The sequence below is a fragment of the Exophiala oligosperma genome (genome assembly GCF_000835515.1).
Source record: "Exophiala oligosperma strain CBS 72588 unplaced genomic scaffold supercont1.11, whole genome shotgun sequence".
Classification (NCBI taxonomy): domain Eukaryota; kingdom Fungi; phylum Ascomycota; class Eurotiomycetes; order Chaetothyriales; family Herpotrichiellaceae; genus Exophiala; species Exophiala oligosperma.
The window spans coordinates 1,107,012-1,130,870 of NW_015622828.1; the positions used below are offsets into that span (position 1 = coordinate 1,107,012).

The 23,859-nt window shown below is 50.0% G+C and overlaps 8 protein-coding genes across 8 annotated transcripts; 5 read left to right on the top strand and 3 right to left on the bottom strand.

Moving 5' to 3' along the window:
- Positions 1-105: 105 nt before the first annotated feature.
- On the top strand, positions 106-3,128 carry PV06_10094 (uncharacterized protein; the record flags this gene model as incomplete). The annotated part of the gene is made up of 2 exons (XM_016411596.1): positions 106-443; positions 548-3,128. The coding sequence occupies 2 exons, from the start codon at positions 106-108 to the stop codon at positions 3,126-3,128; spliced, it is 2,919 nt and encodes a 972-aa protein (XP_016258350.1).
- A 472-nt stretch (positions 3,129-3,600) lies between these two features.
- On the top strand, positions 3,601-5,316 carry PV06_10095 (uncharacterized protein; the record flags this gene model as incomplete). Its single annotated transcript, XM_016411597.1, has 1 exon — positions 3,601-5,316. The coding sequence occupies one exon, from the start codon at positions 3,601-3,603 to the stop codon at positions 5,314-5,316; it is 1,716 nt and encodes a 571-aa protein (XP_016258351.1).
- A 1,869-nt stretch (positions 5,317-7,185) lies between these two features.
- PV06_10096 (uncharacterized protein) lies at positions 7,186-9,197 on the top strand. The gene is made up of 2 exons (XM_016411598.1): positions 7,186-7,325; positions 7,384-9,197. The coding sequence occupies exons 1-2, from the start codon at positions 7,259-7,261 to the stop codon at positions 8,013-8,015; spliced, it is 699 nt and encodes a 232-aa protein (XP_016258352.1). The 5' UTR covers positions 7,186-7,258; the 3' UTR covers positions 8,016-9,197.
- PV06_10097 (uncharacterized protein) lies at positions 8,112-9,647 on the bottom strand (the record flags this gene model as incomplete). The annotated part of the gene is made up of 1 exon (XM_016411599.1): positions 8,112-9,647. One exon carries the CDS (start codon positions 9,645-9,647, stop codon positions 8,112-8,114), a length of 1,536 nt encoding a protein of 511 aa, XP_016258353.1.
- Positions 9,648-14,826: 5,179 nt separating this feature from the next.
- On the bottom strand, positions 14,827-18,011 carry PV06_10098 (aspartate-tRNA(Asn) ligase). The gene has a single exon (XM_016411600.1). The coding sequence runs from the start codon at positions 17,818-17,820 to the stop codon at positions 15,091-15,093; it is 2,730 nt and encodes a 909-aa protein (XP_016258354.1). The 5' UTR covers positions 17,821-18,011; the 3' UTR covers positions 14,827-15,090.
- Positions 18,012-18,592: 581 nt separating this feature from the next.
- PV06_10099 (uncharacterized protein) lies at positions 18,593-19,994 on the top strand. The gene has a single exon (XM_016411601.1). The coding sequence runs from the start codon at positions 18,674-18,676 to the stop codon at positions 19,934-19,936; it is 1,263 nt and encodes a 420-aa protein (XP_016258355.1). The 5' UTR covers positions 18,593-18,673; the 3' UTR covers positions 19,937-19,994.
- PV06_10100 (uncharacterized protein) lies at positions 19,317-21,570 on the bottom strand. The gene is made up of 2 exons (XM_016411602.1): positions 21,461-21,570; positions 19,317-21,405 (listed from the first exon to the last, which is right to left on the bottom strand). Exons 1-2 carry the CDS (start codon positions 21,491-21,493, stop codon positions 20,377-20,379), a joined length of 1,062 nt encoding a protein of 353 aa, XP_016258356.1. The 5' UTR covers positions 21,494-21,570; the 3' UTR covers positions 19,317-20,376.
- A 486-nt stretch (positions 21,571-22,056) lies between these two features.
- On the top strand, positions 22,057-23,729 carry PV06_10101 (uncharacterized protein; the record flags this gene model as incomplete). Its single annotated transcript, XM_016411603.1, has 4 exons — positions 22,057-22,142; positions 22,197-22,236; positions 22,286-22,755; positions 22,810-23,729. 4 exons carry the CDS (start codon positions 22,057-22,059, stop codon positions 23,390-23,392), a joined length of 1,179 nt encoding a protein of 392 aa, XP_016258357.1. The 3' UTR covers positions 23,393-23,729.
- Positions 23,730-23,859: the final 130 nt, after the last annotated feature.

The following is a 23,859-nucleotide window of genomic DNA, read 5'->3' on the forward strand; positions in this document are numbered from 1 at the left end:
AAACGGTGTCTGTATTTCTCCCATATTGATCATTGTCTGCGCTTATTCCGTTATTGTCGAGTGTTGTTTGAAAAGGGGGTGAGAAACCCGACGAGACGCACGCAAATGGCCGATCCACTAGGGATCATGGGCGTCATCGGCGTCGTGGCCCAGATTATCCAGCTAGGTGTCCAGTTTGGGTTGGATTGGAACGATGCCCCAGCCGACACCAAAAGTTTCATTGCAGAGCTCGAAGTCCTGAGTCTCGTCCTTTCCGAAATGAAAAAGAAGATGATTGATGATCCAGAGTCCAGAGAGGCGTTCGAGGGTAGCAGCAGTCACTCTCCTACGACTACGACTACGGCGAGTACAAGTACCCCAGATAAGGAGGAAGAAGCATCTCCGGAAGAGACGGACACTTCTGTTTTGGTCTCGGCATCATCAAGCACAATGACAGAACTCCTGTGCTCATTTCAACATGTCGATATGAACTAGAAATTCTGTTGGAGGATCTGGAGAAGAGATGTCAAAGTGGTCATCATCGAGTGCTGAGCTGGCAACGACTTAGGGGGGCATTCCTCGCCAAAAGAACACGAGATGCCGTGGAGAATCTACATCGGAGATGTCAGGCCTTGAATAGTATGGCCATCATCGACACCGCCGCCATCGGAGCACGAACCTACAATAAGGTCAACCAGATGTACATTCGACAACAACAAAGTTCGGAGCAGGCCGAGAAGAAGAACGACCAGCTCATCAAAATACAAAGAAAGGCAGCACTGATGAGGAAATTATACACTTCGGCTTACAGAGATCGCAAGGACAGGAACCCGAGGCGAGTCAAAGGGACCTGTGAATGGTTTACACATCATCCACTGTTTCAGACTTGGAAAGACAACAAATCGTCGTGCTTGCTCAGGGTATCTGCCGACCCGGGATGTGGGAAATCAGTTTTGGCAAAGTACTTGGTTGACGAGGTCCTCCGGAGCAGCACGCACGAGAGGAGAACTACTTGTTACTTTTTCTTCAAGGATGACTTTGTTGATCAGAGAACCTCGGAGAGTTGCATGTGTTGTATCCTGAGACAGATTTTCACTCAAAGACCCAAGTTTTTGTCGGAAGAGATTCTGACCAAGTTCGAAGAGGACGGCGACCAGCTCATAGGTTCCTTCCGTGGCCTCTGGGATATCCTTATTGATATCATCAACACGGTGAATCAGGATATGTCGGTCGATGATGGTGGTGTTTCAACGACGGGACACTCCCCGGCTGGTGGTGAGATTATCTGCGTCCTGGATGCCTTGGATGAGTGTGAAGATAGGGGTCAACGTCAATTCGCGGAAGCCTTGCGCAACAGCAATTTCGGGCGTACAGCACAAAACAACAGAATCGCCTTGAAATTCCTCCTGACAAGTAGGCCATACACTCAAATTCAGCGAGACTTTGGCTTTTTCAATACCGTTATACCTGCCATTCACTTGGACGGTGAAGGCGAGGTTGAGGTCGGAAAGATTTCCAAAGAGATCAACGTCGTCATTGAAAGCAAAATCAAGGACCTGACCTCCCGACTCCAACTCCTACCCGAAGAACAGCAGACTCTGAAAGATGAGATGAACCGGATTCCACATCGGACGTATCTCTGGGTGCACCTGATATTTGAGATTATCCAGGACAGTGTCGACATTACGAAAGAGTCCTTGCGCTTAACCATCCGCAATCTTCCCACAACCATCGAGGCGGTCTACGACAAAATTCTGGGCAAGACTCGCAACCCTTCAAAAGCAAAGAAAATCTTGCACATCGTCGTGGCCGCCGAAAGGCCCTTGGTTCTGAAAGAAATGGCCGTAGCACTGGCCATCAAAGAAAACCATAGGGGACACAACGATCTCGAACTCGAACCAGAGACCCGCTTCCGTAGTACTCTCAGAGAAATCTGTGGCCTCTTTGTGACCGTTATAGACTCCAAGATTTACCTGCTTCACCAAACAGCCAAGGAATTCTTGGTCCAGGAAACAACTCCAGACTCAGACAGTGTTGTTGTCGACAACGAAGAAACAGGTTTTCTTCTTCGTTGGAAAAAATCTCTCCAGGTAACAGAGTCTCACCGAATTCTGGCAGAAATCTGCATGTGGCGCCTTTTATGGGATGATGTTGCAGTCAAGAATAATTCCTTCCATGTGGCTACTACTGCCGCAGACTCGGACTCCTCGAAGATAGGGACCGACGATCATATTTTGCTCGATTATTCGGCCCAGAATTGGGTCACTCATTTCCACAATGCCCAGATAGACGACGACGACGACGGTACGATGGCCTCCATGGCATCCAGACTTTGTGATCAAGACCCAACTACTCCGTTGTCTTGGTTCAAGCGTCATTGGAACCGTCGACGTTTGAACGAGCGTATGATTTATCCCACGGGACTCAACAGTTTGATAATTGCTTCATTTTGTGGTCTTGAATGTGTGGTGGTCAAGTTGTTGGCTGTTGAAAGCACGGGTGGCATTGTTGACCGGCTAATAAACTCGAGGGACGACAGGTACAAGGGGACTCCGTTGGCTTGGGCGGCCGAGTACGGCCACGAAGGAGTGGTTAGACTCTTGATTGCCAGAAGGAACAAGATCGACGTAGACTCGGAGAATTCTCAACGTCGAACACCTTTGTCGTTCGCCGCCGAGCACGGTCACGAGGTCGTCCTCAAGATGCTCCTCGACACCGACAAGGTTGATGCGGATGCCAAGAGCAATCACGGCCGGTCACCATTGTCCTATGCTGCAGCCGGGGGACACGAACGCATTGTTGAGATGTTGCTGTTGGACACGAGACAAAGAGTCGACCCAGATGCTAAGGATAGTGGCAACCGTACTCCCCTTTTTTGGGCGGCGTGGTACGGTATGATCGGGGTGGTCAACATGTTGCTACTCCTCGAAAATCACAGAATCGATGTCGACCGTGCGGATGATTGTGGTAGGACACCACTTTTGGCCGCGGCCCGAAACGGACGCGAGGAGGTTATCAAGTCACTCCTCAACACCAGGAGAGTCGACGTGAATCATCAAGATTCAAAAGGACGGACTCCACTATGGCATGCTACACGTAGAAAGCATGTCGGTATTGTTCAATTGCTTCGACTCTCAGGGGGAGTCTGAATGAGTAGTACGTTAGAATTCATTCTCGAGCCTTGTATCATTCACAGCGACGTTCGGATTCTGGCGATCTCGAGCGATGCCAAGGGGGCGAAAAGTACCTGAAGTTTAGGCAACCCATCCATCCCATACATACCGGTTTCACGCCAAAACTACTCCGTATCTAGGATATCCATAGCTAATTAACATACTCCGTATTGGACGATTATTAAGTATGCCTGGGGACAAGGCACACTACGGATTAAGGTGGCTGTGTCGAATTGCTGAGCCACGCTAGTACAGACTACATGTACATCACAAGAGAGTCCTTGATCTCCTCTACATTGCTACTTCATTCTCATCCTATTACTCTGTACATGTTTGAATTCAAGCTTTACTACCATAACAAATCGCATCATAGCAGGGCGTAAATACCGTACAAACAAAACGACATACTCCACATCAGCATCAAATAAATAGCAAATTCACGATTATCATGCTATTTGCAGCCTTTCGATGGCTGGATCGACGAAAAAGCGAGACTGGAGAGACGAGAGAAGAAGCTCGTTCAAGTTTGGTCGGGAAAAATGTTGGTTGGCGCTCAGACGTGCAGACTGAAATCGAAGACGCGGCCTCTTTTTCAAACAAAGGCAATGATGTGCCGCCATTGGAAGAAGTGTCGGAATCTGGGACCTTGACTCGCAGAGTATGTATTCTGGGACTCGCAGCAATGTGGCTCACTGGACTGGCCACGATCATATACGGCTCAATCGTGCAGTCATCAACGAACGACACACACGACCACTGGGGACCTTCATTCACCCACAAACGCGCAATCGGACCGTTTGTGCAATTGGCCATGGCCTTTTGGATCACACTCCTCACCGACATCGCCGGCTTGGTTCACTCGACGAGCCTCCGGTTCTCACTCCTCGCTCGTCGCAAATTGACTTTCAATTCCAATCTGCGCCTTTTCACCAGCTGTCCAAATTCGGTTGTACATTCCTGGCCGGTCAACGTCATCTGGGGATGGTCTCTCATCTCATCGTACGCATGTGGCTCGATGGTGATCGTCGAGTCGGTAAAACAGTATTCGGATCCAGGTGAACTTGGGTTTCACACGTACGATATCGTGTCTGGTTACGCTCTCATATTTCTTGGGTTTGGGTTGCTGGGTCAAGCCTCTATCGCAACTTGGGCGCTTGTGGTCTGCAAGTTTTCAACGTGGTCGACGAATCCCATCAACACCGCAAAAGTCTGTCGAGACCTGGGATGGTTGAAGCCATTGACGAGACGGACGATGTTGAGTGTCCACGACACACAAACCCTCGGACTGCACGATTCTCCATCGCTACCGAAAGTACGGCAGGGATCGTTGTTGAAGGCTCATTCGAACGTTCGGCGAGCTCTCATCTTTGTGTGGGCGGTCACAGCAGTCGCCTTCCTGTGGTTCATCGCGGTGACGGTGGCCTACCAGGTCGGCGGGCAATCCATAGGTCCCTCTTGGGGCACCTTCAGTCGGTCATACACGAACGATTGGAGTCTGATCCCGGACTGGGTCGACGTCACCGCTTTCATCGCAATTTCCACTTCGCTCGGCCAGAGCTTCTACACATTCGGACCTTGGTTCCTGTGTAAATATCTGTTGACCTGTGCCTTCTTGGGCGGTATCACCATGGACCTCCATATCGTCGAGTTACTGGTACAGTGCTCTCGGGACGAAAGCCTTTGGAGACAGACCGCGAGCCGAAGTGGTCTGGATGAAAGTCGCCAAAACGGCGCCTTTCAGGTTGCTATTGGCAGTTGGGAGACAATGGCCCTGTTCATCTTCAAGACGGCCGTACACTGGATCTTCAGCATGGGCTTTGGACCTTATTGGGAAGGCATCGAGATGAGGATACCGCAGATCTGCTATTTGGCGGTGTCGTTGTTTTTAGTTTCTCTGTTGGCCACCTACCTCGGGTTGCGGAAGCCGAAGGGGCCACAACCAGCGACGTTCGGGCACTTACCTACGCTGGTCGATCTCATAGACGTGTGGCCACGTCAGGGAGGACCAAACGATGGAGGAAGAAATGATGTAGAGGGAGGAGACGAAAAACCATCTCTCAAGTTGTTTTGGGGGGACAAAGGTGAAGGTGGAGACGGATTCCGTCGTGCAGGCACGGCACATATGGCACTTCAACCAATAGTCACGACGGCGTTGTATTTGTGAGAATACACAAAGTGTTCGCATTCATTATACCTTCAATTCGGGATCTTCCTGTTGGCTTCCGTAGGACGATGAAAGGACAGAACGAAAGCATTAATCATGACGAGTTCAGGAGTACGGGAGGACTCCAATCATCCCGCCAGTTGAGAGTATGTGGTTGGGTGGTAAGTTCAGGTGTTCGACTCGGTCAAGACTCGATGCATTCCCCCGCAAAATCCAACATGCTACATGTGCCCAAGTAATTGGTAGACTTCTGTATCATATTATACATTCTTGGGCTGTGTCTAGAGCAGTTGATCTGTGTTGAGTTGAATAGCTAGTATCTTCTGATTGTCTGCCTACGGAGTACGCAAGTCTTCGAAGTATCGTACCTATGTAGGGTCCACCCATGTACCCTGGTTACAGGTTTCACGCTTAAACTATCCAGGACACAGGACTGGACAGAATGATGGTCATGACAGCCTTTCGATGTCTGGATCGACGACGGAAAAGACCACTGGATGAGATTGCGGGAGAAGACGCTCGTTCATGCTCGGTCGGGAAAGACGTCGGTCGGCTGGTGAAACGTACATACAGACTGAAATCGCAGATGCGGCCTCTCCTTCATGCCACCTGGGGGAGGACTACCATTCTCAGACCTTCGGCCACAGTCTAAGCACGCGCCACCAACTACACCATGTAGCATCCCATACTACTGTACGGAGTAGGTGGACTATAGAGTGATCGTCGAGCTCTGGTAGGCTGACGAGCAAAAATGAACGGTCAACAGATCCCAGGTCAGGCCTCGTGCCGTACTTATATATATATAGTCAATGGATTGCTCTCTGTCCTTGCAGAATTCTCAACAGTCCCGCTGTACAACTCAGCGTCCACATAATCTTCTATCGATCGATCACAACCTCTCCCCGTCTTCTCTATCTCCACAAATCGAAGTAGCATGATGAAGACGACCGCCAGTCTCCTTGCTCTCCTCGCTCTCATACAACATGGTATTGCCTGTGATGGTGCCCCCGGGTATAAGGAGGGTTCCGGCTGTGCCCAGCTCGGCGTGGGTGCTGCGGCCTGCTCGGCGAATTGCTACGACATAGTAAGCGAATTTTCAAATAGCCTACACTTTGCCGTCTTGACAGGGCGGGAAAAGAGAAAAAAACCCTCACAACAAAATGTGTTTCGCAGGTCAGATGCAATGAACAGCACATTTGGGAGGCACTTCAGCACTGTAATGCACCGATTTGCACGTCCGAGGGTGGTTCTGGCGGTAACACACCCATTTGCAAGAGCTGAGGTGGTGACCTACTGGTGATATGGTGAAGCACAAGAGCTCGCTTCTCACAACCACTTATCACTGATTGGCGGTCGTTCGCTTGGGGTATATGGAACTTGTTCATCAGTCACACACATGTAGAGCTTTCTATACTCCGCGGTAACCGATATAATGCTCAATATCCTCCCGGGGCCTGATCGTATAGAATAGATCAATGTTCTGGTGTGAGTCGGTCAATGGTATCAAAATTGACATCTACTGGTGTTGGGTCTCTCAGCTTACTACCAACGTGAAATGAGTCAAAGGTCTTATATCTGCCACCAAAACAGTAGGACTGTACTCCGTAGACAGTTTCTAAAAGTTGAGGTCCGAACTCCCCGAAAGCTTGATGCTTCCCGCCCTCTTGCCGCTCCAACTTGGGCTCGACACGATGACTCAGCCACACAATGACCTCTCCAGTTAAAGCAGCCACGGGCCTTCTAAGTAAGTGGTTAGGGGTAGTAATTTAGGTGGCTCGCCTATAGCATTCCCCGCAAAGGCAATATTCTACAGTCCCAAGCAAAGTAGTAAACCATGAACGATTGAAATTTCACTACTCGATCTTTACACTTCGTTTTGCCCAACTACCGCAGCAGCAGGTTTTGTCTACGTGTGCTTCGGAGACACTGTAGGAAAGCCAAAATGGGTATCGAAGAACAAAAGGAGGAACGAGAAGTTCTCGACTCCATCTTCCCAGACGAAATTACAGGTTCACCAGCCTATACACCCACTACCCCCAGTTGACGCACATTCTAACACTATTTTAGACCTTTCAGATACATCCTACCGAATATCAATCACATTAGACGTTCCAGACGACCATGGCGAGGCTCCCGAGCCCCCTGTATTGTTACTCAATGTTACCTATCCCGAAGCATATCCTGATGTTGGACCGCACCTCGACATCACGGCTCCTCCAAATGCCGCGAAACACCCTCAGTTAGATATCCAGGCGGACAAGTCTCAACTAATAGATGCGCTACAGCCCACCATCGAAGATAGCATGGGAATGGCCATGGTGTTTACACTGGTTACCACCCTCAAAGAGGCCGCGGAGACGTTGATCTCGGACAGAATCAGGCAGGTCGAAGCTGCGAAGGAGGTCGAGGCACGAGAGAAGGAAGAGGAGGAGAATAGAAAATTCCACGGTGCATTGGTGACTAGAGAGCGCTTCCTCGAGTGGAGAGAGAAGTTCCGGAAGGAGATGGAGGAGAAGGAAAGAAGACAAAAGGAAGAGGAGGAGGCAGAAGATAAAAAGAAACGAGGTGGTAAAGCTGATGAGAAGAAATTGACCGGCAGACAACTTTGGGAGAGAGGGCTTGTCGGGAAAGGCGACGAAGATGACATCGACGGTGATGATGCCGTGGCTGCTGTCGAAAAGCTCAAGGTCGAAGCTTGAAGTCTGGTCGCGAGACTCGACAACCGCAAGAAACTCCGTCGACGACACAGACATCCGAGCATTACGATCTGCAGGAGAGTACTTGGCCTTGAAAATCTACGTGCCATTGGTGCCTACGAAGGATTCAAAGTACCTCTTGCGGAAAGGATTCAACTCGTCGGCGGTCCCAGACATACCTTCCATCCCACGACGAAGTGCTTCAACATCAACGTCCGTGTCCAATGCTCCGGGCAATCTCTCATACACCAGCAGCCGTCGACTCCATTTGTTGAAGCGTTGAATGCATTCATGCTTCAGTTCGAGTTGTGGATGCGTCGGTATGAGAGTCGATTCCTCCTCACCCGACTCATTCTCATTCGCACTGGGCATCCAGAACGCCAGCCGACCACGATCGACTAACGTCCTCGCCGCAAAGTCTAAAATGTCGTCCAACATCCGGTTGAAGGAGTAGGGCCGTTTTGGTGCTATGTATCCCGGTCTTGTATGAGCAGAGACGCCATCGATCATGTGTGGGACTGGTGAGGAAGTCGACACTTCATGCTGATCGCCGCCGCCGTCTGGGTTCGCCGGGGAGAACGCGGAGGCTTTCCTCGTCCCCAGAACTTTCAACCCCTCTCGAACGCCATAAGGTGGGTCGCAGATGATGCCGTCCAGCCACCGCGTGCCAAACGGTTGTTGTGATCCTCTTGGGCTGCGGAATGGGGTGTTTGTCAGATCCGACGTAATACAATCGCCAAACAGGTGTGAAATGCCGTATCTATTGAAATTCGCTCCGACGCCCTTGTCCAGTCCAAGTCCTTTTCCACGAAAACTCCGACCGTCGATGTCTGAACCCAACGTCATGGCTCCCAGTTCAGCTGCAGCAACCATGAACCCTCCCGTCCCGACAAAGGGATCTAGAAAAATCTTGCCAGGGGTAGCCAAGGCCATGTTTGCCGTCAGCAGAGCCAGCTCCGCGTCCATTGACGTTGTGGAAATGTACGGTCTCTTTTTGAGATCGTGTTTCTCCCTCAGCCAGCGTCTCGACTCGCCGATTTTGCGACCCAAGAAGATTTGGTTCGGTTTTGTGTCGACAAGAATATTAGCGGCTGGGCCGGATTGCGCATTGTTACTAGTGTATAATGACGACGGTAGCGACCATTCTTCCATCAACGCGAACTCGGCTTGAGGGTTCTTCATCCGGATCTTGCCCTTGAAATCGAGATAGCTAAATGAATCAATCATTTTTTTCTGGTCTGCGGCGTCGTGCGTCATTCCGTAGGTGTCTATTGAGAATCTGAACGTGACATTTTGGAATTTGGACCACAAATGTTGACTCCGCCGTTTGACGTCTTTGTGTACATTTTCGTAAGTTTGTCCTTGACCCCAGACCTCGTAGATGGATTTTGCCAGGATGGATTTGGAAATAAAATCTCGGACTTTTGAGTCGGTCATGTCGACCGCGTCGTCAGAACCGGAAGAGGTGGCCGGATTTGTTTTGGGTAGTATGTTTTGAAACCGAATCACACAAAACGGTGAGTCCTCCGAATAAGACATGATTTCGCATTCCAAGTCCGCCAACCTCGAAAGTGCTTCGATCTCTGGACGTCGAAAGCTTTCGTGTGTCTGGGCGAAACGGATGAGGTAATCCATATTCGAGATCTCGTTCCGTTGGGTGACCAAAAGTTTTGATGCACTATTGATTCAATCTTTGGTGGCCATGTGTGTGTCTGTATGTATTACTCCTGTACTGACACAGTTCCCCAGAAATCTGCAGGGAATGAAAGAAGTTTGTGGTGTCGTAGGGGATTCGTTGTTGTTTCGCACACTCGATTATCTCGTGTTTTGCCCTCTTCACTTAAAATTTGAGGACCAGGACGGAGGTTGGACAATGTGTACAGTACAAGAGTTCTCAATAAAGCACTCCGTATATCTACGGCAGAGAAAAAATCCGGCGATAAATTGATGTGGAACATTTTTTGGCAAGATGGGGTTTAGCGTAGCCTCGTCCCCGTCTCTCCACACATGTCAAAATGATTGAATCTCAGGGACACATTCCTCCCAGCTGAGGTACCATGCACAACTGAAACACAAAGGCTCAATGATGTCGCCCAGTCAGAGACAAAAGTTGATTGTGTGACAATGACAGTTATCTCAAGTCTCAATTCTCACCGATGACAACCTTTTACTGAATGGTCGAACGTCCAGACAAAACTGCGCCATCGTCGTTAGAGGAATCATTGATCCCGACGTCAAACGTTCAGAAAATCCTAACCCAACTTTTGTATGGGGGATCTCATTGATCAATTGTCGAACGTCAAGATATATGTCACACTTGCTTGCCTTTGTAAAGGGAAGTGGTTGGTACAATGTCGAGCGTCTGAATACCTCACACGATGAAACCGACGCACTTTCCATGACCATCGTCTACAGTCGACAAATATCACTAGGATGTCAAGCCCAAAGCAAAAATCAATTCTCTATCCAAACACACACTCTTTCTATCTTCTTGTCTCTTGCCCTTTCCAAAACCCCAAGCCCGCCCGCCGGAAAAAAAAAGCACCCCGATCTCAATGTGACCCCCTTTATTTCCTGGGGTAAAGCACCTCGTGATTGATCAACGTCTCCTTGGAGAACAAACACTTTCCGTCACACGCCGTCTCACCCGAGGCGGCACGGCACTCCTGTTGCGGGTGCGCGATCGACCAGAGCGTGCACCTGCTCAGAGTGTCGACACGCCGACGCCGTTCGGCCCTCATTTCGGCCTTGGTCGCCTCCAGGCCAGACCGAAAGACCGGGTTGGTGGCGGCGGAGTCGCGGAGGCGGGAGTGGTCGAGAGGCCGAAAGGCCCCCTGGACGTCCCAGTACGCCGTGTGCTTGATGATGTAGCACCTCAACCGAGGCAGGAGGTCGGTCTCGTACATTTGTTCGATGAAACCGCCACTGGGAGCGAAGGGGGGACCGAAGGAGTCGAACATGTCGTGGAGTTCGTAAAGGGCCACGGCGCACAACTTGTCGACGGCCAGGCGGTGTGCCATGTGGAAGATGTCGAGGTACATTTGGTCGGCGTCGATTTCGAAGTAGTCCATGTACGCGTCAAGAGACAAAGGTCGCTCGTACAGCCACTCGAGGAAGATTTGGAACAATCGAGGCTCTTCTTCAGGTAGGTTCATTTTGTTTTGACTTCCCTCTTCATAAGGGCCGAGAAAGGCGCAGGCAAAGAACCGGGAACACGCGCAGATGAGTGCTTTGTGACAGTAGGTTGGTTTTTTCGACTCTCCAACGAAGATTTGAACATAGTCTTGTCCGGCGTCGATTTGAGGAGGCTTCAGGTAGTCAGGGGCGTCGGAAAACATGATGGGAGGCGAGGAGAGAAAGAGTCAATGTAAGACACGGCAGGAGAAGGAAAAGTGTGCGTGTGTGTGTGGGTATGCGTATGACCAAGATCAGGGAGCAGAGAGCAACCGCGCATGCAGACCAAGAATCCAAGAGAAAATAGAGCAAACCGCTTTCATTGCATTGTAAGAGAGAGAGATTGAGAGAAAGGATTGAACGCATATCATGAGGTATGGGAAGAAAAACACCACGAAAGTGAAGGAACAACGCCTATTTGGGCGGGTGGTGAGAACAAGAGAGGCATAAAACAAGGCGCAAGATCATGACAATAGTGCCTCACCTCAATAGATGGTCAGAAGTGGGCCAAACAATGTCACAGTACTCCGCGCGAAGCAAGAGAGGAGGCGAGACAGTGGAAAGATGAATTGAATCGTCAAAGGCAACGCAAGGCTGAGTTGGGCTCGGGCGACGACAATGTGGATGAAGAGTCGAAAACAATAAAGCGAGGTAGGAGGTTTGTCGTGTGTTCATTGACAAGAGATGAAACTTCCATTGTACGTTGGAAGCAGAAGAACGCCCAGTTTGTCAATGATACTGAAACGGAGAGAATGAATAGTTCTTTGAGAGACAACGATCTGAACATTTTGAGACGTGCATGGAAATTCATGCCCAGTGTGTTTACTCTGTAAAAGTCTTCCTGTGTAAGTGGCTCTCAAAAACCACAGTTTGTGTGATATATGAGTTGTTTTTATTTTTATATAGCAGAGACCAAAGGTAAGAGAGAGCTTACATACATGTACAGTAGAACAAACTACCTTAGACACCTTGCAGAGCATCCTCCATGGCCTCCTTGAACGTCTTTGGCGGCAAGTCCAACAACTCGTTGGCATACTCTGGTCTCCCTCGCCAGTCGCTACCGGGAAGAACGACGCCCATCGTCAGCTTCCCCAGGGCACTGTTGTCGCCGCTCCGGACCTGTTGCTTGGTGTCCTCGAGCCACTTGTCAAAGGGGATCTCCTCGACCTGCCACTTGCCTGTCTTGGCTTCGATGGCGTCCAAGATTTCCTTTTGGCTGGTGGTGAAATCCTGGATCACCAGCAGCTTGTTCTTGGTCTGTTCGTCCTTCTCGAGGGCCCGGACCACCGCCAGGGCACAGTTGTCCAACGTCGTCGCCACCCACTTGGTCTCGCCTCCGCCGATGATGGTGGCCTTTTTCTCGTCCCAGAAAAATTGGAAGAAGCCGGATCGGACACCCATTTCGAAAAACACGTTGCAGATGATGCAGGTCCAGTCCAGACCTTCCTTCTCCTTGGCCATGGCGTAGTCTCGGACGTCGTGCTTGATCTTGAACATCGGTCTCAAATCGGTGAGCCACGTGGGGAGATCGTCGAGCCCGTATTCGGTCGGGAAGTATCGTTTGACGCCGGCCGCGAGGCACGCGTCGATGAACTTGTACTGTTCGTGCATGCCGGTCATGGAGATGGCCGACACCACGGCGTCGATGCCCTTGAAGGCCTCGACGAGTTGCGCGGGCGGATAGTCATCTGCGACTTTACGGACGGCAACTTTGGACGGGAATTGAGCGGTCGATGATTCCCGAGTCAAGACCGTGACTTCGAATTTCGACGGTGACGCGAGAAGGTGTTTCAGGATCAAAGTACCCAGGTTGCCCGAAGCACCTATGAGCAGAATGCGATTGAGAGTCATCTTGGAGAAGTTCTTGCCTAGGAAATTAACAGCGTGTGTAAGAAATGGAGAGAGGTGTCGAAGCAAAGAGAAGAGATTTTCTCGTTTCCAAGTAGCGTTGACGGAAAAGTAGCAAAGTATTATAACAAAAGCCCGTTCGATGGATGTCTGGATTGTTGGAGAAGTAGTCAAAGTGGGTGGGAGCAACACGGAGTAAGATGGATACAACCCCCTGTCTAGACGAGGCGAATTGTGTGGGGTTGGACGCTTTAACCCCAATGAGATATCAATATCTCACGAACTGCCGGTTTGACCCCACACTCTCTCTTATGTTCTCCAGATATCCATGAGAAGAAAATACGAGGATTTGCTTGAAGTTTGCAGAGAAGTCCAGACTTCTTTAGTAAGGCTATAAAAAACCAAACAGCAAAAAGAAAACCTCACTTTTCGAAAAAAAAGAAAGGGTTTTTTAAAGGAGAGAAAATGAGGTGACATGTTATGTTTTTCCTGGGCAAGGGGGGGCTGAAGAAGGGGGGAGGTTATACTCGTTATGTTCCATCTCTTTTTGTTTTGTTGGCCGTCCATCACATAGCCATGTGATTTTATCCTGAGCCATTATCGATCGAAGGAGGAGGAGGAGGAGGAGGAATCGAACCGAGAGATAAAGAAGGAGGAATTGTTGTTCACAGTGGGATTCGAACCCGAGGCCATAATTTCCTGCTCGCCTCAGTGAATGGCCGTCCACCACATAAGCCATGTGGTTTTAACCTGAGCCACCACTGAGGGATCTTGGTGATTGTTGAAGGAAAATTCACTGATTTGAATGATATTGACTGGAATATTTTTGAGGTTCTCTTCAAGACTTCCAGCGGCAACAATGACTAGCATGTACTGTACCAAATGACCCGATGTCGTCACACATTTACTTGCTGTGTACAATGCCATCTCTTACACTTGGGGCAAGGACCCGTCCACGGCCGAGATCGTTGTCAATGGTCGCAAGAAGAGAATCTCAAGCTCGGCCGAACTGATGCTGCAGCAACTTCGTCATCCGGTCGACTCGCAAACAAGATGAATCGACGCCATCTGTATCAATCAATCAGATCCGAAGGAACGCAGTACTCAAGTGCAAAAGATGGATGATATCTTCTCAGGTGCCGTCCTCGTCATTTCCTGGTTGTGTGATAGCAGTGTCAGCCTCCAAGGTGGACAGAACGGGCACATATCTGACATCTTCAATCTTACCCAACAGGCGACTGATGACGAGAAGCCGCCTCCTCAGACCAGACGGAATAGAAATGCCGATAAAACCCAACCGCAGCAATTGGCGCGCAAAACTAAACTACAGAAAACGATTCCACTATTCGAGGCTTTCTTCAGTCATCGGTATGGGAGAAGAAGATGGATCGTCCAAGAAGTCTCACTGGCACGAAGCGCCGTGGTCAGATGCGGACCTCATGTCGTTCCCTTTGCACATATCTCCGAGATAGTCGACTACTGTTCTCGACGACTAGACAAGAATTTCTCGGACAGCCTAGACATGCGTTTATGTCGGCTCCACAGCTCTATATCTCCTATGTCTTGCAATTTCCCGTAGGAAGCCGGCTAAAAGGGAGCCGTCACCACCTACTTACTCCCACGGCCTGTGGCTAGGTTGGACTCCTCAATCGTTGCACTTCTATATCCATTGGCAAAGGCTTGTCATGTCGATATAGGTTTTGGACGCTCCGACCCCTCTAGGGACCATCTGTCGAATCATGGCTTTTCTAACGTCTCAATTTTACCCAGACAATAATCAAAGTTATATTGCTAAAAGTGAATTAGGCGATCGATACAGAGTATATTGTTAACCGGGACACTCCTTGCCTAGAGGTACAGTTTTCTCGAGCGAGGAGAAGCCCGAAGTTCGAGGACTTCGATCTCATAAGAAGAAGGTGTCTTTGGATAACCGCTTTACCCCTATCACTCTCCTGGCAGAACCATCCCAACACCGCGCTTGTACGTCAACCGTAAAACACCGATTACGATATGCTCCCTGAAGATTTGTCCTGCAAAGCGATACCTAGCTGGCCACCTATTCGCCCTCTTCGAAAAACTCGACAATAGCTTGTGCTCCCTTTGGCCCTAGACCCCTGGGAGGATAGCAAAGGTATAGTGCATCTTCCAACGTATTGAACTTGGCTCGAAAACCCGTCTTCCTGTCCAAGTTGAATTTCGCAGCCAATGTCTGATACAGTGAGTTCAGGGTTGCGCCTTTCGCCCCGCCGATATTGTGACCACTGGTCAACGTCGTCGTCGCACCGGCGCCAAAGGTACATGACTTGTACCCGGAGTCAGCTGCAGCTTTCAGAGCGGTTTGCACCGTCATTTCGACGCTTCCATTTTCTGCCCCTGGGAAATCCAAGGCCCACTTGATCTGTACCCCATACCGGGGTGCCAGCTGTGCAAGCACTACCAAAGAATGCACCTTCCCACTTTCGTCTTGTGCGATGAAATATTGACGATGTGAGGCATCCTTGAATGGAGTGATCTCGCTCAGATGAACTTGCGGTCCTTCTCGTTTGTCTTGCCACTCTTTGATGCGTTCTTCCACCTTCTCTCGTAGGTCCCCCGGCACCTCGCTCCCATAATCTGCGGCCTTTACGCCCTCCTTTTCTGCGTGTCGAATTTTTCGTTCCACATCGCCATCAAGGTTCAAGTGCTCATTATTGGCCAGATTGACACGTTGTTCGGCTACATTTGTGAAGCTCCTCCATCCAAGCTTGTTGCCAAGTACCTCTTCAACTTCTTTGTTGACCAGGATGAACAACGGTCGAAGATGAGTCTCTCGGCGCAGCCAGGTCAGAAAAGCACTGATGACATCTTCGAGCTGGCGCGGATCGCACAGTGGATTTCCGGGGCAAATTGCTCGGTCGTGTGCAGGAACATAAGCAATCGCCGCCCCGGTCTTGTCGTCTCGCCAGATTTGAAATCTCTCGTCCATCCAGGATGTATTGGTGGCATCGCCGTAGTTTGCCACCAGATTCTCAAGAGGTTGGAGATGGCCTTTTGGTCTATGTAAGGTGGTGTCTTCGGGATGTCGCAAAGAAGACTGCGGTTTTGCTGGGAAACTCTTTGGATCGCGAGGGAACAATGACGCATAGCGCAAATTCCCTAGATCTAGAATGAGTGACACTAAGCGTTCCAGTCCAATACCAGCACCTGCATGAGGAGGTGCCACCCATTCGAAGGCTTCGAGGTACTCCTGGAGATCTTTCGCATCCATGCCCTGACTTTCCATGCGCTCCTTCAAGAGTGCATAGTCATGAATTCGCTGCCCACCCGATAGTATCTCTTGTCCACGGACCATAAAGTCGAAAGAATTGGTGACTTGATCGTTTTTAGGGTCATGCATGGTGTAAAAGGGCCGGGCAGAAGCAGGGAACTTGTCGAGTATATAGTAGTCAGTGTGGTACTTTTCTTTCACTAATTCTCCTAGTCGTCGTTCGGCCCGAGTGGACAGGTCTTCAAGTTCAGATTGGCGGGATCCATCGTCATTGGTCCACCCTGAATCATTCAGCAGTTTGGCGCCCTCTGCGAAAGTGATCCTCGGGGTTTCTTCGAGCCAGACCAAGTCATCATGTGGAAAATGGTGCTTCAGAGTATCGATATCGTTTCGGTTGCGCTCGTACAACGTTTTGAAGATGTCCTTCAAAGTTGCGTCAATCAACCACATCGTCTCATGATAATGCCGGTCGATTGCCATTTCCAGGTCCAACCCGGTATACTCGGTCATATGCCGCGGCGTGTTGGAATTCTCTGCGCGAAAGACTGGTCCGATTTCGAATACCTTGGCAAAGTCTGCTGATATACACATCTGCTTGGCCAGCTGTGGGCTCTGGGCGAGGAAGGCTGGTCGGCCGAAATAGTTGAGCTTGAATACGTCGGCACCACCTTCGGTTGCGCCACCTTGCAATTTCGGAGTGTGTATCTCCAAGAATCCATGGTCTTCAAGGTAGGTGCGGAAGGTCCTGCATACACTCGACTGTATTCTAAATATTGCCTGGGCCGAGGGCGTTCGCAGGTCCAACACTCGGTTTGACAATCTGATTCGGTCGGTTATTGAATGACCATCCGTCGCAGCATCCACCTCGTAAACACTGAACGGGATAGGAACTGTTCTCGCCGAGACCACGTGCATTTTCTGGATATCGAGTTCAGCCTCGTGGATGCTTGTGCCTTTGACGGTCTGTTCTGGTCTCTTAACCGTTACGTTAGCTATGACAATAGTGCCAGTCCGAATGTGTTCAGCCCATCGGACCATATTCTCAGAGACACCACCATCCACTGCGCGAAGAACCCCTTGTATTGTGGTTGTCTGTTCGCGAAAAATGACAAACGCAAGTTTTGCACTCATATGTCGGACCACATGCACTCGGGCTCGAAATGTGATCTCCTGCCCGATGTAGTCACTACCCACATTCTTTAGAGATGTCCACTGGTTTTTCCAGAGGTCGTTTTCGGGGGCCTCGTCTTGAGATTGCATCAAGGGCAACTTTCCGTAGCGCTCTTTGATTTCAGGAGGGTCACTGTTGTCGAGAAATTCATCCAAGCCTTTTGCCCGCAGACCATGATGAGAAACATCAGAGTCGTCCTCCTCGCTGCTGGACCAGTGTTCTTTCTCCTGAATGATCCTCACGACATCCTTCTCAGCACCTCCTCGGTATTCCTTATCGCCACGGCGTCGTATCGTTTCGCTCAAGCCATGCTTATGGGTCGAGACTTTGTCACGTAAGCTCGAGATGATACTTTTAACTTCGGCCATTATAGAAGGTGTATGAGTGCGAAGGATGGCACCGCGGCAAAACACGCAAGATCTTCGATATAAAGGGAAAGACAATAGACTTCAGATCAGGATATTGCGAAAAAGCAAATTATAGCAGCAGATCACCCAACGAGGGAATCCAACTCGGCGTCATCTTTGTAGGGATCCAGAGCAGCTCCATTGGGCGAGTTTCGAGAGGAAGAAGAATGGACAAACAATGACAGAGAAGTTACGTCATTGGATTCATTGAGATGGTGTTCATGAATTCGCTAAACATGCGCCATGAAATGATCTACGCATTGTGCCTTGGTTTATCGACGCAGTTTCGGCGTAGAGAACTCATTGGGAAGCGGCCTGTTTCAGACGTGGTCGTTCACGTTGGTCCAGGACAAGGTTCCGGGCAGCAACTGGCCAGGATTAATGGCAGAGGGATCATTAAGGTGGCGGTAGAACTTGAAATTCGCCATGATGAGACAGATACAACATTGTGCTGGTGGAGAATCAAGAAAGAAGCCGCCTGGGATCAGACCCGAGAATAGAAAGAATACGACATGGCGGCGGACATTTGCTCCGAATGCCACGGCCCGTTCAAGATGGCGAGTGGCACGAGTTCGTTCGATTAGTGGACCTGGCACGTGATATGCTGGTCTTCCACACCAGCCCCAAAACCAGCCACAAGCCACAGCTCGCTATACTTGCCCTGCTAAACCCGACTCCGGCAAGACCGCCAAAATTTTTGGGCAACGTTCATGGCGGGATGTTATATGAGCGACCCTGGTATACGGAGTATGAGTTCGGACGTTGAGCTACTCTATTTCATCTAACAATCTGTTCCTACACTATTCCCGTTGACATGGCCAAAACCAAGACCAAATCCCAGCCGAAAGGCAAAGACATCCTTCGTTCTGCAAACTCCCGTCTAGTAAAATCCCCATTGTCAAAGCAGTCCCAGCGATCGACCGAAGACCTTTTGACGGAAGCGGCACAACTCCTCGAGCAGTCACAACCCGAACTTGCCCTACCCCTAGCTGAGCAAGCCCTTCGACAACTCGAGGCTGAAAGAGATGCCGAACAAAATGCAGATATTGATACCCTCTTGCAACTCGCTGCGCAGGGTAAAACAACGTTACCGGAGGCATTGCTTGTCAAGGCAGAAATTGAACTAGCCCTCGGCGAAGGAGATTCTGCAAGAAAGAACTTCTCAAGGGCAGCACAGATCGACCGCAACGGTGCACTCGTGAGTGCAGAGCCTTGGTTATGGCTGGCGCAATTGTGCGAAGAAGGCGGAAGAGAGAGCATTTCATATTTTGAGAGAGGGACCGAGGTTCTACGTAACGAGATCGATGTACTTGAAGACGACGACGCACAGGCTCTTAATGAAACCACAAGCATACTGGATGAGAAACGAGCCAAACTCGCAGACACCCTTTGTGCAATGGCCGAGGTATACATGACCGACCTGAGCTGGGAAGAGGATGCAGAGCAGAAATGCGAGACGTTTGTTACCGAAGCTGTGGCAGTGTGTCCCGACTATCTAAGTGCTGGGGTTCTACAGACATTGGCAAGCGTCCGCATCAGCCAAGAGCGCATGGATGATGCGAGGCAGGCACTCCGGCGGAGTATGGAGATTTGGAAGGACATTCCAACAGATACTGAGTCCAGCTCGCGGCCCGACTTTGCCACTCGCGTTAGTCTAGGCAGACTGCTCATGGAAGTCGAGGCCGAGCCCGAGGCCATGACGGTCATTGAAGGGTTGACCCGCGAAGACGACCAGAGCGTCGAATGCTGGTATCTGGGTGGATGGTGTCAGGTGCTAATCTCTCAAAAGCCCGGTACGACGTCAGAAGAACAGACCAAAAGTCAGGAGAAAGCGAAGAAATGGCTCGATGATTGCCTGAGACTATATCGTCTTCAAGAATATGAGGATGACCGATTACGAGATCATGCCCTCGAATTGGTGCAAGGCTTGAACAAATCGCTAGGTGTGGAAGACCAAATGGATGACGACGACGCCTGGGAAGATGAAGAAGAAGATGAGGGTGATGAAGACGCGGACGTTGAGGTTGATGAAGATGGTCTTAGTGGCGATCAAGATCGTGATGTTGAAATGACATAACCCGCGCCTATAGAGCGAGTAATGTAAACCAAAATCGTCGGCGCTATTATATGTTTTATGAACACAGATGTGTGACTTTGTCGTCGTCCTTTGAGAACGTATTGCATTTATTTCCGGAATGCCATGCTGCTTTGCTATGCTGCGACAGCTGCCCAGATGATACGTTTCTCAATCTTCTGGACGAGAGACGTTGATATTGTTGTAGGTCATGATCTAAGAGTATCCAGGTCTGATGACTGCCTTTGTGGTAGCGTCGGGCGGAGCATACGGGCAGACCTGGCTTGATGCAGTACGTCAAGGTGATATCAGCCTTGGCGTTTGACAAGCGGCATAATCAATGTCAACCTGGATCCAAAGACTTGAGTTCATGCCATCCATGAGAGGTCCCGCGCAGATGAGGCCTCATCAAGGGGATAAGAGGTCAATAAGAACCCCCAGTCTCAATCTTCTTGCCAGGCACTTTTCTTCACGGAATCCTGAGATCTGCTTGGGCCGATGCCCACTTTCACCTTTGACCAATCTCGTTGCATAAGATGGTCTCCCTCCTTTTTCTTCTCCCTGGCACTTTCCAGATAAAAACGTCCGCCCTCGTAGCACCCCAGGTACAATCCACTACCGAGTGCCGTCCAGCATCCTCGAAGTAGAGCACCTCTAAACAAACCTCGGACACCATCTGTCTTGAGGATTTCTTTTGCGACTGTGAAGCCACTCTTCCTAGAACTTTGGATACCATGCATCAGGAAACTAGATTGTTTGCCTTTCGCCTCCTGTTTTGCTGGAGGGTCATCTCCAGAAGCCGCGAGCATTATCCTTGTCTTCACCACATCGATAGGAGTTGTGATCCACGCAGCACCACTCCCGGCAATACCGGCACTCATGGCAGTGATCCCAGCTCGCTCCATGATGCCGTCGACAGGGGCGCCTTTCTTGGATTTCCGCCGCGCCATGAAATAGTTCTTTAATGATTCAAAGGCGGGAAACTGAAGACCGGTAAATGGCAGGTTCCGCGCCGCGAGGGCTGTGTATCCTCTCCACAGTTTGGCAGGTTGCTTTTGGAAGGTCTTGAGCACCTGAAGGGATGTAGATCCTTTCTTTCCGGAGCTCAGCATCTGAGCGTTTTGCTTCAGGACTTCGGCCGGTGTTAGGATTGCGCAGCTGACCAACTCAGCGCCACCACTTGCGAGTGCATGTATGGCAGGTTTGGGGAGGTAAAGGGTGGAGTTCGGAGGGACAGCATCGTCAAGGCTGTATTTCAAGGCTTCATAAGTCGTAAAGAAGGCGCCGGAAGAAGGAATGGTAATGAGGATGATGGACCCAACACCTTGGTAGAGTCCACGGAATAAAGAGCGTTTTGTCGTGCCATTGGCATTTTTGTACAGTTTCTCATAATCTTGTGACTGAAGGCGTGTCTTGAGGGTGTCGAGAGGGTAAACGAGTAGGTCGACGGAGAAAGCAGCAAATGCACCAGCCTACGCCGTCGTTAGTGTTCGTTCTGCTGATACTTTCTGGGCGAACTCGACTCACAAACCAGATATCGAGATTCGTATTGGACGACATGGATGGCCTCTATGGCCCGACAAGGAGGTTAAATCAACAAATCTATGTACGGGACTATGTGTGTTAGACACTCGATCAGAGGTCAATGATGCGGACAAAAAATTATGGTGACAATCGTCATACCACTGGATGATACTGCCGAATATTAACCGCAAAGCCAGATCCATTGACGGTGGTAATCCCTTCGAGTCCTCATTTCAAGGCCCGGCAGTCTTCGCTAGTAGTCTTCTTCTTTCAAAATGGCAGCATGTGGTTCTACAACGCGATGAGAATGGTGTTGTCGTCGAGATGGGACCGCCCATGTGGTGGTCTACAAGAAGATCTCCTAGCGACCCGGTGACAACCAACAACCGGCCATTGCCTTTTCAATATATAGAGCGAGTGAATCTATGTTATCAAAGCAGAGTTTTTCTTTCGTGGTCCATTGTGACCGCCCTAGTTATGATAACCATCCATTCCAAAATGCGGCCGGTGTATGCCTCCTAACAAGTGGAAGACTTTCGCCATAGTTTCCTCATTACCTAAGCTTCGGCAGACTTTCCACTTTTTGATCCTCCGCAAAAATGTCCGCACCCACAAAGGCCCATGGCAATGAGCACGATGAGCCAACCTTGAACACATACACAGCAAAGATGGCTGCCCCTACGGAGTGAGTGGTTAATTCTTCAGGCGCAGGAGGAAATGTATACTGACATGTGCACAGAAAAGAGACGCCTCTCAAGGCAGTCCAGCTCGAGGCACTGGTAGGATTCTATCTGAAATCTTCTCCTTCCCCACTAACTATGGCTTCAGGTTGTCATGAAAGTGATCAAACACTGTGCATCTCGCTTCCCGACCGTCGCGACCGGGTTTCTCACTGGTATGGAAAGTACTGGGAACCTCGAAATCACCAACTGCTTCCCTTTCCCCGTTGTCGATCTACCGCCCGAGGCGCAGTATGACCAACAGCACTTTAACAGCGCTGCTGCGGCTCCCCGAGCGAAATCAAACACGCAATACCAAGCCGAATACATCAGGATGCTGCGCGAGGTGAATGCAGACGCGAACAACGTGGGATGGTATACAAGTGCCAACCTGGGCAATTTTGTCAACACCAACTTCATTGAGAATCAGTTCCACTACCAGAAAGAGTTGAATGAAAAGACTGTTGCACTGGTCCACGATGTCAGCCGTAGCTCTCAAGGTATCATGAGCATTCGTGCCTTCAGAATATCTCCTCAGTTTATGACTGCCTACAAGGAGAATAAGTTTACAACTGAGAAGTGAGTCTGTCCCACATCAAACATCATCTGGTTCAATACTGACAAGCATCTCAGCCTCTTAAAGTCTGGACTGAAATATACCGACATCCTGGTTGAACTTCCTGTGACTGTCCACAACTCCCACCTGGTCACCACGTTCCTGCAACAAATTCCCAAGATGCTGTCGTCCGGTGTCATGAGACCTCCGACCTCCGTGGCTGAAATTGAGAACAACCCAATCCTCAAGAATGACAGCCTTGCGCCAAACTTCGAGAGTCTCTCTATCTCCATCGACCCCTACCTGTCCCAGACCGCCGATAACCTGCTTGACTCAATTGAGACTCACCACGTCGAGGCCAACAACTTCTCTTACTACCAGCGCGCGATGGCTCGAGAGCAGGCGAAGATCCAGCAATGGCAAGCCAAGCGCAAGGCCGAGAACGCAGCTCGAGCTCTGTCCAAACAGCCACCACTGCCCGAAGACGAGTACCAGAAACTGTTCAAGTTGCCTACGGAGCCAAGTCGCCTGGAGAGTATGTTGAACAGCCGACAAGCCGAACAGTACGCGCGCCAAGTCGACGGTTTTGTTGCTGGCACGACTGGAAAGATGTTTGCTGTCCGTGGCAACTTGCTGCCCAACGAGGGTAAAGAAGAGTAAACCGTCGTTACACGATTCTGTCAAAAAAGATGGAAACGAAACGTGGTTGGTCTCGAGCCTTTTGGACAGTGAAACGACCTCAACGCGACACTGGAATTAACATGGCATGGCATAGCGTCAGGCGTTTTGGCGTTGTGATTGATAAGTCTATATTGTACGAGATTGTGGCAGGCTGGGCTGTAGATCTCAGGGGGAAAGCAACGTCTAAGGACGTACAAAAGTTCTGGGACAGAAAGATCCGGTACTTTACGTGAAAGGGGTGAGGATATTCAGTAGACAATGTCGTAGATGAGAAAACCAAAAATAAATGAAATGAATCATGGTAAAACAAAATACAGTCTGTATGCTTCCTCGAATATTTTGTAGTCGATACCAGTGACAAAGTCTCTGTGAACCGCTCTGTGAGATTCTTTCCACAGGACTATAGACCTGACGTTGTCGAAGTGAAGCAACCCAATGCTTTTCGT

Coding starts and splice junctions, on each gene's coding strand:
- PV06_10096 (XM_016411598.1), top strand. CDS start 7,259: ATGGGTATCGAAGAACAAAAGGAGGAACGAGAAGTTCTCGACTCCATC. Junction 7,326..7,383: donor CTTCCCAGACGAAATTACAG/GTTCACCAGCCT, acceptor ACACTATTTTAG/ACCTTTCAGATACATCCTAC.
- PV06_10098 (XM_016411600.1), bottom strand. CDS start 17,820: ATGGCCGAAGTTAAAAGTATCATCTCGAGCTTACGTGACAAAGTCTCG.
- PV06_10099 (XM_016411601.1), top strand. CDS start 18,674: ATGGCCAAAACCAAGACCAAATCCCAGCCGAAAGGCAAAGACATCCTT.
- PV06_10100 (XM_016411602.1), bottom strand. CDS start 21,493: ATGTCGTCCAATACGAATCTCGATATCTGGTTT. Junction 21,406..21,460: donor CGAATCTCGATATCTGGTTT/GTGAGTCGAGTT, acceptor ACGACGGCGTAG/GCTGGTGCATTTGCTGCTTT.